General features: G+C 24.9%; 1 protein-coding gene across 2 annotated transcripts in view; it reads right to left on the bottom strand.

Moving 5' to 3' along the window:
* LOC117183124 (enhancer of polycomb homolog 1) overlaps window positions 1-9,762 on the bottom strand; it is a 73,338-nt gene extending 63,576 nt beyond the window's left edge. Inside the window, exon 1 of one of the 2 annotated variants that reach the window (XM_033376311.1) lies at window positions 9,243-9,762. In XM_033376311.1, coding sequence (XP_033232202.1) covers window positions 9,243-9,392 — 150 coding nt within the window. In that variant the 5' untranslated portion in view covers window positions 9,393-9,762. The remainder of the gene's footprint in view (window positions 1-9,242) is intronic. The other variant, XM_033376320.1, reaches the window with a different exon arrangement.
* Between the last annotated feature and the right edge of the window lie 2,874 nt (window positions 9,763-12,636).

The following is a 12,636-nucleotide window of genomic DNA, read 5'->3' as shown; positions in this document are numbered from 1 at the left end:
AGCTATCTAAGGATGGTACTATAGAACGCCACCTCAAGGTAGGCCTAGTGGCGCCATCTCTTGGTCAGGCCGGAAACTTATCAATCCACCCTCGTAGCTAATATTTATGTTAAATTATTAATATTAATTAATTAGTCATAAATTGAAAAGAGTTTACAATTTTTCATATTTCAATTTTCCTTCAGGCTTCAAAACAATTTAGTAAATATTTGCTCAGCATTTTTTCAAAATAATTAACCATTTTTAAGTGGATAAATTACAAAGAAAAAGTTATAAAATGTTTCAAAACGTATAAAAAGTATCAATATCAAAATAAACTAATAAATATTAAACTCTTTCGAATAAAAAAATCCAACATAATCAAGCCAGATTTTTGCGTTATTCGGTTACGTTGAACTAGAAATAAAATATAATGACAAAAAGTTTCAAATTTAAAAGATTTTAAATCAAGAAACTCGACATTTAATAATACTAGATATTTGTTTTCGAAATAGGGAAGCTTTAAATTAAATCTAAGGCGTTCAAAATTTTGTTTTCTAAATAATTACATGTTTTAAATTAAAAACTATTTAAATTTTTATGTTAATTTAATTTTAAACAATTTCAATTGAACATGATTTAATATCACAGGCTTTAATTTTTTTACAATAAAATAAAAGTTTTCAATTCGAGATATTTAATCACAATAAAAACCGATTAAAAATTTGTTTTTGCTCTAAAATGAAAAATCATCAGCTTTAATTTTTCAATTTTTATCTTAAAATCTGAAAAAATCACCGTTTTAGAATCGGCAATTTTCCCAAATAAAATTTAAATAAAAAATGAAATCTTTTTTTTTATTTAACAAGCTTTTCAAGTTAACAGAATTTTTATTTTAAGATTTTTTGAGACTTTTCAAAAAAAAATTTATTAATTTCGAATAGTTAAAAAAAACATGTAAGGGAAAAATAAAATTAAAAATCGGAAATAAAAAATGTCCAATATTCTTCTTATTTATTAAAATTATAAAACGAAAGGGATTTTAAAATTTATAAAGAAAAATTTTCAAATGGGAAAATTAAATTGTGTAAAAGTATATTCATGGCTTAAAATTAAAATTTGAAATACTAATTTTATTAATTGAACATTAACTTTGAAGCTAGCAACAATATTTGAAAGTTCTTTAATTTGGGAAATTTTCATTTAATCATTATTAAAAGTACAAATTTTACAAAAAAAAGTATTTTAAATTTCTTTTTATGAAAATGCTGTCGAACCATTAAATTTTGTCTTCTATTTTTTAATATTTTAAATATAAAAATTGTACAATTCACAGTCCAAACATTACTTTTGCTCATAAATTAAAATTCCTCAGAGTTAATTTTTTTATTTGGTCTGAAAATTTTTAAAAATCATCGTTTTAAAAACGGAAATTTTCCCAATGTAAAGATTTAACAAAATTGGTAAGTAGCTTTAAATTTAGAAGGCTTTAACTTGAAATTTTTTGTACAATAGATGCTTTTTTAATTAAGAGCGTTTTTTTTTCATTTTGTTCGCTCCAAAATTTGAAGAGTTTTCAATTAAATATTTAAAATTTGATACAATTTAAAATTAAAACCCTTTATATTCCAATTTTTTTATTTAGCCGGCTTTAAATTCGAACACTCTTCAATTTAAAATATTGGTCGCTTTAAAATTGAAATGCGGTTTAAAAAAAAAATTTCTAGAGATTAAATTTTGTTTACGATTATATATTTACAAATATTAAGCGATTCCAAACAATTAAAATAGATTAAACAAATTTCAAGGCATTTCAAAGAATTTTGTTGCTTTTCCAAATATTTCAACCGATATGAAAGAATTTTTTGGGGTTTTTAATGGGAAATTGGTATTTTTAATTTCAAATATTTTTGAAAGAACATTCACTCAACAAACAATTTCAACTAAAGTGATAGATATTTGGAATAGTTTAATGGTAAATCAAATAGTTAAATTTTCAACTAAAAAATATTAATTTTTAATTAAAATAATGAATCCTCTACCGCAAAAGATGAATATTAAATCCAAATGTGCATTTTTACCAAAAGGTTTTAACTTTCAAACAAATACTTTTAATTTTAACTATAAAGATGAATTTTCAACAAAAAAAGATTAATTTGTAACAAAAAGAGATAAATTTTCAACCAAAAATAGGATAGTACATTTTTCAGTAAACAAAATTAATGTTCAATCAAAGATATAAATTTTTGACTACAATTATATATCTTTAAACGTAATATTTGAATCTTAAACAACAACAAAATTAATTTTTAAACAAAATGTTCTACCAAAACGATGACTTTTCAACAAAATACATAAATTTTTAAACAATTTTTTTTTTACTAAAACAAATCGATTTTTAAATTGCAATAAAAAACTTATTTTCTCAAAAATGGTTGCTCTGTAGACATACAAAAATATAATAATATATAAATAAATCATACAAACATAAAAAATTGCAACAAAACCTATTGAATTTTCAAACAAATAGATGAATTTTCAACAAAAAATATTATTCCATTAAAAACAATAAATTCAAAAAATTCAAATGAAGAATACAACAAACGTTTATTTTATTTCAATTTGTTCAGTCTGAAAAACAAAACCTTCTTGAAAAATTTAAAATCGCGAACAAAATTCCCCCTAAAAAGATCGTTTTTTAATTTTAAAAAAATCATTATATTTGGACGGTTCATATTCTTTTTTTTTACAATTTTCGGTTACACTTCACCAATAATTGGTATTTTGAAATCAAATAATTAAAATTTGAACAAGATTTAGAATCTTTTAATAATTTTGGATTATGTTAATGAAACAAGAAAATTAGTTTTCGAGCAAAATATACGATTTTTCAACAAAATACACGAATAAAAACCAAATAGTTAGATTTTCAACTAAAAAATATGGATTTTTGAAAAAGATTAACTTTCTAACAAAAAACACGATTTTTCAACAAAATACATAAACAAAAAAATAGTTAAATTACTATCTAAAAAATATTAATTTCCAGCCAAATAATTGAATTTTGAAAGAAAAAAGATAAGTTTTTAAACAAAATAAAAAACAGTCAAATTTTCTAGCAAAAAACTACAAATTTTCAACTATAGTGAACCAAAAAGATGCATTTTAAACAAAAAGATTAACTTTCTACCAAAAAATGCGAATTTTCAACAAATTACATGAATAAACAACAAAATAGTTGAATTATTAACTAAATATAATATTTTCCTATCAAATAGTTGAATTTTGAACTAAAAACTAAAAATTGTTAATTAAATTTTGACTGAAATAGTTCAATGATCGATGAAAAAGATGAATTTTGAGACAAGAAAATTAATTTTCTACCAAAACATACGATTTTTCAACAAAATACCCGAACAAACAAAAAAAGAGTTGAATTTTCAACAAAAAATAATAGTTTTCAATCAACTAGTTGAATTTTGAACTAATCACTAAAAATGTTCAACCAAAAAGGGAATAGCTAAATCTTCTGTTAAAAACTTAATATTCAACAAAAAAATTTTGCAACTAAAGTGATGAATAATTAAATGGAATATTTGAATTTTAAGTCAGAGATAAATTTCCAACTGAAATGACAAAACCTTTAATTGAAATAGTTGAATTTTCAACCAAAAATATCAATTATTTAACAAGAATACAAATTTTGTACAAAAAAAAAAGAATTAAAAAAAAAGTATGAATATTTAACAAATACACTTAATTTTTAAATAAAAAAAACAAATTCACAAAAAAGATGTTGAATTTTCTGCTATAATAATAAATTTTTAACTCAAACACTTCATTTTTTTAACAAGAAAATTAATTTTCTACGAAAAAATACGATAAAAAAAACACACGAATAAACAACCAAAAAGTTGAACTTTCAACTAAAAACGAATAATTTTTAACTGAAGATTTTACTTTTACACAAGAACCTTTATTTTCAAATATAAATATAAATTTTCAACGAAAATTATGAATATTTAATTGGAATACTTGAATTTTCAACAAAAAATTGGATATTAAATTTTTATGTTAAAAAATTAAAGCTCAATGAAAGAGATGAATTCTGAACTAAAATTATGTATCTTTAATCGGAATATTTAATATTTTAAAATGGAGCGAAGATGGAGTAGGATCTTTTTTTCAAGAAATAATTTGAATTTAAAAATATTTAATATTAAACAACAAAAAATGAACTTTTAAACAAGATTCAATTTTCTACCCAATAAAGATGACTTTTCAACAAAGAATATTATTCTTCCACAAAAAAAATTGTTTAAAATAAATAATCATTATAGATTCAATAAAGAACAAGATTTAGAATCTTTTAACAATTTTGGATTATGTTTATGTCTTTTCTCGGAAAATGTTATTTTTAATTTAATGAACTTTTATTTCAAAGAAAATTCACACATTTAAATCATTTTTGTCATTATATTTTTAAAAGCAAAATATTAATTTTTGACCAAACAAGACAAATAGTTGAATTTTCAACTAAAAAAGATCAATTTAAAAAGAAATGTAATAATTTTCTGTTAAAAAATTAATATTGCAGGACATAAAAATTCAAATAAAGTGATGAATTTCCAATTGGAATAGTTGAATATTCAATATTTCAAAGAAAAGTATGAATTTTCAAATAAAAAATATGATTTTTTAACTAAAATATACTTTAATTTTCACTCAAAAATATGAATTTTTAAACAAGATTAATTTTATACCAAAAAAATTAGTATCTCCAACAAAATCCATTAATTTTGAAAGAAATCATTCAATTTTCAAACAAATAGATGAATATTTCAACTAAAATGATGAACCTTGACTAAAGTAGTTGAATTTTTAAACAAGATTAATTTTCAAAGAAGATTAATTTTCTACCGAAAAAGACGATCTTTCGACCAAATACATTTCTGTTAAAAAAAAAAAATAATTTTTGTAGCAAAACAAATTTTCAATTGGACGTGATTAATCTTCAATGGGAGCAGTTGAATTTTAAACTAAAAAAAAAAATGAATTTTCAACTATATTAATTTTCATCAACAAAAAACAACAAATTTTCAACTGAAGTGATTAATCTTCAATAGAAGTAGTGAAATTTTAACCAAAAATATTAATTTTTAACTAAAATAAAGAAGATTTAACTGAAATAGTTGAATTTTCAACCAAAACGATGAATTTTTAAACAAGAAACTTTCTACCAAAAAATACGTTTTTTCAACAAATTACGTGAATATACAACAAAATAGTTGAGTTTTCAACGAAAAAAATATTAATTTTCAATTAAACACTTGAAATTTCAACTAAAAAATATTAATTTTCAATTAAAAAGTTGAATTTTGAAGTACAAAATATCAGTTTTCAACCAAAAATGCATGAGTTAAATTTCCTGTTAAAAAAATTCATTTTCAACAACAAATTTTTAACTTTCTTTAAAAAATAAGATTTTTCAACAAAATACATTAATGAACAATAATAGAATGGAATTTTGTAATAAACAAGATTAATCTTCAACTAAATAGTTTAATTCTGAACAAAAAAGATCAGTTTTTAACAAAAAAAGTTGAATTTTGAACTAAAAAAGATCAGTTTTTAACCAAAAATGTAATAGTTAAATTTTCTATTAAAAATAAGATAATTTTCCAGCAAACAAGATTTTCAATTGACGTGATTAATCTTCAATGGGAGTAGTTAAATTTTAAACAAAAAGATGAACTTTAACTAAAATAAAGAAGCTTTAACTGAAATAGTTGAATTTTTCAACCAAAAAGATGAATTTTTAAACAAGATTAACTTTCTACAAAAAAATACGATTTTTCAACAAATTATATAAATAAACAACCAAATAGTTCAATTTTCAAATAAAAATATTAGTTTTTAATTAAAAAGTTGAATTTTGAACTAAAAAAGATCAGTTTTCAACCAAAAATGTAATAGTTAAATTTTCTAGTAAAAAGAAAATAATTTTTCAGCAAAAAAAAATTTTAAAAAATAATTGAAAGTGATTAATCTTCAATGAGAGTAGTTAAATTTTAAATAAAAAGATGATTTTTTAATTAAAATAAAGAAGCTTTAAATGAAATAGTTGAATTTTCAACCAAAAGGTGAATTTTTAAAAAAGAGGATGAATTTTTAATTAAAAAGATTGACATTCTACAAAAAAAAATACAATTTTTCAACAAATTATATAAATAAACCACCAAATAAATGAATTTTCAACTAAAAAATATGAATTTACAATTAAACAGTTGAATCTTGAACTAAAGTAGATCAGTTTTCAACAAAAACTGTAATACTTAAATTTCCTGTTTAAAAATAAATTAATTTAAAAAAAAATTCAACCGAAATGAATCTTCAAATGGTTTAATCTTCACCCAAAAAGATGAATTTTTAAACAAGAAGATTAACTTTCTATACAAAATACATTTTTCAACAAATTAGACTAATAAACAACGAAATAGTGTAATTTTCTAATAAAAAAGATTAATCTTCAACTAAATAGTTTAATTTTGAACAAAAAATATCAGTTTTTAACCAAAAATAGTTGAATTTTGAATTAAAAAATATCAGTTTTCAACCAAACATGGAATAATTAATTTCTTGTAAAAACATTAATTCTCAATAAAAATTTTTTTTTCCAACTACAGTGATGAATCTTAAAATAGAATAGTTTAATTGTAAACATAAAGATTCATTTTTAACTAAAATAAAGAAGCTTTAAATGAAATAGTTGAATTTTCAACCAAAAAGATGAATTTTTTAACAAGAACATTAACTTTCTGTAAAAAATACGATTTTTCAACCAAATACATTAATAAACAACAAAATAGTGGACTTTTCTAATAAAAAAATATGACCTTTCAAGTAAATAGTATCATTTTGAACAAAAAAGATCAATTTTTAACTAAAAATAGTTAGATATTCGACTAAAAAAGATCAGTTTTCAACCGAAAATGTAATAGTTAAACTTTTTATTAAAATTTTAAACCAAAATATGAATTTTTAACTAATATAAAGAAGCTTTAACTGAAATAGTTGATTTTTCAACCAAAAAGATGAATTTTTAAACAAGATTAACTTTCTACCAAAACATACGATTTTTCAACAAATTATATGAATATATAACAAAATAGTTGAATTTTCAACTAAAAAAATATTAATTTTCAATTAACCAGTTGAATTTTGAACTAAAAAATATCATTTTTCAACCAAAAATGGATTAGTTAAATTTCCTGTTAAAAAAAAAGTAATTAAAAACCAAAAACAACAAATTTTCAACTGAAATGATGAATCCTTAAATGAAATGGTTTAATTGCAAACAAAACAGATGAATTTTTAAGCAAAAAGATTAACTTTCTATAAAAAAGACGATTTTTCAACAAAATATATAAATAAACAAACAAATAATGGAATCTTCAAATAATAAAGATTAATTTTAATATAAATTATGAGTCTTCAACTGCAATAAATGAATATTAAACCGAAAAATGAATCTTTAACCAGAGTAGTTAAATTTTCAACCAAAAGATAAATTTTCAACTAGAATAAATAATCTTTAACTACAATAGTTGAATTTTCAACGAAAAAGATGAATTTTTAAACAAGATTAATTTTCTACCAAAAATTACGATTTTTCACAAAAAAAAACATTAATAAAAATCAAATAGTTGAATTTTCAAATAAAAAATATTAATTTTCAATTAAACAGTTGAATTTTGAACTCAAAAATACCATTTTTCAACCAAAAATGGAATAATTAAATTTCACAAAATTAATTAAAAACAAAAAATTTTCAACTGAAGTGATGAATTTTTAACTAGAAAAAAGAATCTTTAACTAAAATACTTGAATTTTCAACGAAAAAGATGAATTTTTAAACAAAAAGATTAATTTTCAACCAAAAATACAATTTTCAGCAAATTACGTGAATAATCAACCAAATAGTTAAATTTACAACTAAAAAACATAAATTGTTAATTAAAATGAATATTTAACTGGAACATGTCAATATTAAACCCAAAAGATGAATTTTTAACCAAAAAGATGAATTTTTAACTAAAAAAAGATAAATTTCTAACCAAAACTTGGACGATACATTTTTTAGTTACAAAAAAAATTAATGTTCAATCAAACGAATAAATTTTTAACTAAAATGTTATATTCTCAAATTGAATATTAAACAACAATAAAATCAATTTATGAACAAGATTAAATTTTCTACCAGAAAGATGACTTCAACAAAATCATGAATTTTAAACCACATTTTTTTCCAACTAATATAGATCGATTTTTAAATTTCACTAAAAAACTAATATAATATATAAATAAATCATATGAAAGTAAAAAAAATGGCAAACAAACTCTTGAATTTTCAATGAAAAACATTATTCTTCCACAAAAAACAATGAATTTTTAAGAAAATAAATGAAGAATCATTGTTATTCCACGTTATATTGCAATTTAAAAAAATTCCTTGACAATTCCAGTTTTTTTCAGATAGGGTAGACACCTTGTAGCTACCATAAAATTAAAAAATGTTGCATTAATATCAATTTTATATGTAAATTTAGAAATAACCAGGGAAAAAACAAAACAATAATAGCACACGTGTTTGTTTTTGCACTAAAATAAATAAATCTGAGACAACAAAAGTTTACTTCATTTCGATTGTTTCAGCCTGAAAAGCATAAATATTTCTTGAAAAGGGCAAAAATGTCAAAATCACGAACAAAACTCCGCCTGCAAGTATCCTAGCAAAATGTCCTTTTGAACCCCAAAACGCCTCGAGATTCCTCCACAAATAAAACCATTTCTACAGATCGAAAACCGAATATTTTTGAAAAAACAACTAAACCAATACTCCAAGAAGCTTTGAAAAACAACATCCTCCCTCCCCCAGTTACCCCCACCCGGGCAGAACGTTTTTTGGCGCTCAACTTTTTTGACACAACCGAGCCTAACCCCACCCATTAAAAAGGCCCATCCCGCTCATTGTCAACTCCCGAAATGAAACGAAAACATCATTAGGTATCGAGATGAGACTTAAAAAGGCAAAAAACAGTGGAAAAACTCGTGTAAATGTGTAAAATGTGGAAAAAACAACCGGGCAAAAGTGCACGATGCCATCTCTTGGAGGAGAGAGAAACCACGAAATAAGATGGCCGACGTTGAAAACATGCTGGCGAGAAGTCGCGGAAAATGGGCAAAAACGGCTGAATACTTACGCATTCTTCCTCCTTTTCCATGCCGCTCGGCATTTGAGGCACGGCGCGGTTGATGGCCGAGTAATCGGGGAGATCAGGAAGCTCCTCGGCCATGTAGACGGGCATGGGCTTGGACGCGTCCAGGGCGCGCGCCCTAAAGAGTTTGCTCATGTTGACAGAGTCGGAGTGTCACTTGTCAGTCGTCTAGGTCGAGCGGGAGTGGAGAAAATTTGAGCGTTGTTGACTGCCGAGTGGGCAGGTAGGTTATGTGGTCGTTTCTTGGTGGCGAGGGTGCCGTGACCAGCAGCACAGCCACCCAGGTGACGGGGGGGAAAGTGGGGGTCGGGTGTCGGGGCGTGAGTCTTGATGGGCCTGGCTGGGGCCCTACGGCCGGATCACCCCGCACGGAGGGCGCTCAGGGCCTCATTCTCGCGTGGCCATCGCCTTTTGACACGATTACAAACACGCCCGGAGAGATTTTTCACTTGGAAAACATGTTCGCGTGACACGGTCCCTACTCAAAGCCATGATGGCCGACGCACAGCCATTTGCACGCTCGGGCACTGCCGTTCCACGAGGCGATACTGGCGTCGCGCGGGAAGGCGGTTCAACGTTCGAACTAAATTTCAGACACGGATTTTTGATTCGAATTTACATTTTCACCCCCTTTTCGGGACATTCCAGGACCCTGGGCTGAGAAAAAAGAGAAAGGGGAGAATATTTATTGCATTTTTTGGCTCGGATATTTTCTTTATGTGGGAAATGAGGGAGGGGAAGGAATATGAAAATTTGAATGCGACGTCTGGTGGTACAAAGCGGAAGCTTGAGAACTTCATGAGAAGTTTAGAGTTTAGGGTAAATTACGTCGGCGGAATATTTGAATTTTTATTTTTATGGAACTAACTGCGCTGTCAAATTAAAATGTTTGTTGTTTTCAAATGTGAAATTATGCAAACTTTGTTAAGCTTTTAATGAAGCTTTCACAATTAGTGATTTTATGATTTAATAACGTGAAAAACATAGATTTTCAGCTTAATTTAAAAATGTGAATTGTCATTTCGTTTCCAAGATGGCCAGAATCTGGAAGAAAAAAAATTATCAAATCTTCTCACAATATCATCTCAATGAGAAGATATTTTGGTTTTATGTGAAAAATAACTTTCACGGATTTCATAACATATCGACGTTTTGTGGCCTCTGTGATCCAAACGACTTTTTTCGATACAAAGAATATTGTCAGAGTTACAAAAATTCCGAGATTTTAAAAAACAAAAAAAAACACAAGCCACAATGAAAATTTTGAGCCAAACAGCGCACGATGTGAAAAAAAGATAAGAGAAGAAAAACGTTGCTTTTTAGAAGCTCTGAAAGAATGTCACAACTTTTTGAATTTTCTTGAAAAATAGAAAATTCCAATTTTTATCCATAAAATAGAATAAAAATTTTATTTTTCGTTAAAAAATATGCAAGGTACGAAAATACATGAATCGACAAAAATTGTACACCAAAACACGTCTGCAAATTTGTTATGAATAACTTTTTGATTTGATGCGCAGTTTTTGTTTTATTCGTAACAAACCAACATTAAAAATAAAATAATAATTTTTCTGAACGAACGACACAAGATACGACAAAAAGATAAATAGTTAAAGGTGTTCATCCAAAAAAAGCTATAAATATGTTATCATTAATTTTTTTGATAAAACGCGTTATGTTTGTTTTGATCATGAAAAATGAGATTACAAATAAACAAATTAAAATTTTGAACAAAAATACGCAAAAAGAAAACCCTTTTTTTCAAGGAACACGTGATGAGAATGCGTTAGTTAAGGCCGAAAGAGTTTTCACAAAAGAGAATTCACAATCACAATGTGATTGTGAATTCAATGATTGAATGTTATTTACAATGATTGAGCGCGAAATCCAACAGGTGCACGCCCTAGGCGCAGAAGTAGACAAAATTAATTTTTTCGTTAAACTCGAATTTTCACCTCAAAATAAAACTTTAATTGTACTCAGTGAATTTTATAATTTAGATCTATTTGGCCTTTTCCCTTTTTGAAATTTAAAAATTTACTGAAACTTTAGTCAAAATAATGGGATTACTGAAAAATCTCAAATGAAAATATTCCAGAACAGTTTATAATCGTTCAGTGACATTTTTGCTGACTTTTTTTTTTAATTTCCTATTTAACTAATATTGCCAAACTGGAAAATTGTCAAATAATAAAATTCCCGACGGCAAATTCACGAACTATAAAATATCCATACTAGAAAATTCCAGAATTTAAACAATTAAATTGTCTTATGTATACAATTATTTAAATTATTACAAATAAAATTTAATTACAATCAAAATTTGTTTATTTATAACAAAAATTAATTGTTTAAGTTCAGCAATTTTCTGTCGGGAATTTCATTATTCGATAATGTTTCAGTTCGGAAATCTTACGCTGTGAAGAATTTTACTTTTGGCTATTTTTTAGTAAATAACTGACTGATCATCATGCAAACAATCCGATTTCATGTTCAATAATTGATCCAAAAAACTTCAAGAATCCCTAAAAAATATATTATCTTTGCAAAATGATAAGAATCCTGTATTTTTTAAAAATAAATTAGGTAGGTATAACTCTTTCTTCATAATTCTGATCGGTGATTTCTCAAGGTTTCGAGATGTGTACAAAATTAAAAGTTTATAAATTAACGAAATTTACACTCTTAAATAAAATTTTTTAATTAGGGATTTTCTTATTTGAGAACGTTAAAAAACATGCATTTTCAGCATAATTCATGACTGTCGTTTTCCACAATGGCCGAAATCTGGCAGAAAAATATCTTCACCTAATTTTTATTTAACTAACAATTATTTCAAAATAAATTTAAACATAACGGCATTGCATCATAGAAAAAATTAATCATATGGTAAAATTTAAATTCGGACAGCAAAATTAAACTTTTTAATTTTATTCAACAAACATTATAAATTGGACTTTTGGGTTGACCAAGAGGTACACACTTCTTTTTAAGCATTCTTGTGCAATTTTTTTTGCACAATTCCACTATTCTTAGTTTATGTTTTAAGAAAATGCACTTTCAAAAAATTAATTTTTTTTTAATATACTGAAACTTTAGCAAAATAATTCACTAGGAATTAAAAAGTTAAAAAGAGTCAAAATCTTTAAAAAAAAAATTATTTTCCAAAATAATTATTCAAATCTGGTCTTTTTCTTATTTGGTAAATATGCAGCATAATTCATAACTTTCGGTTGTGACGTCATTAATCAAGATGGTCGAAATCTGAAGGAAAAATATTGTTACCATATGTTTTTTGTTTCAACCCCCTCAATAAATAGCTGTAGTTAGACTTTTATTGGCCTTCATCCCTTTCGATATTAAAAAATTTCCTAAAACT

This window comes from Belonocnema kinseyi, chromosome 1 (assembly GCF_010883055.1).
Source record: "Belonocnema kinseyi isolate 2016_QV_RU_SX_M_011 chromosome 1, B_treatae_v1, whole genome shotgun sequence".
In the NCBI taxonomy this organism is placed as follows: domain Eukaryota; kingdom Metazoa; phylum Arthropoda; class Insecta; order Hymenoptera; family Cynipidae; genus Belonocnema; species Belonocnema kinseyi.
This window is presented reverse-complemented; position numbering and strand designations above follow the sequence as displayed.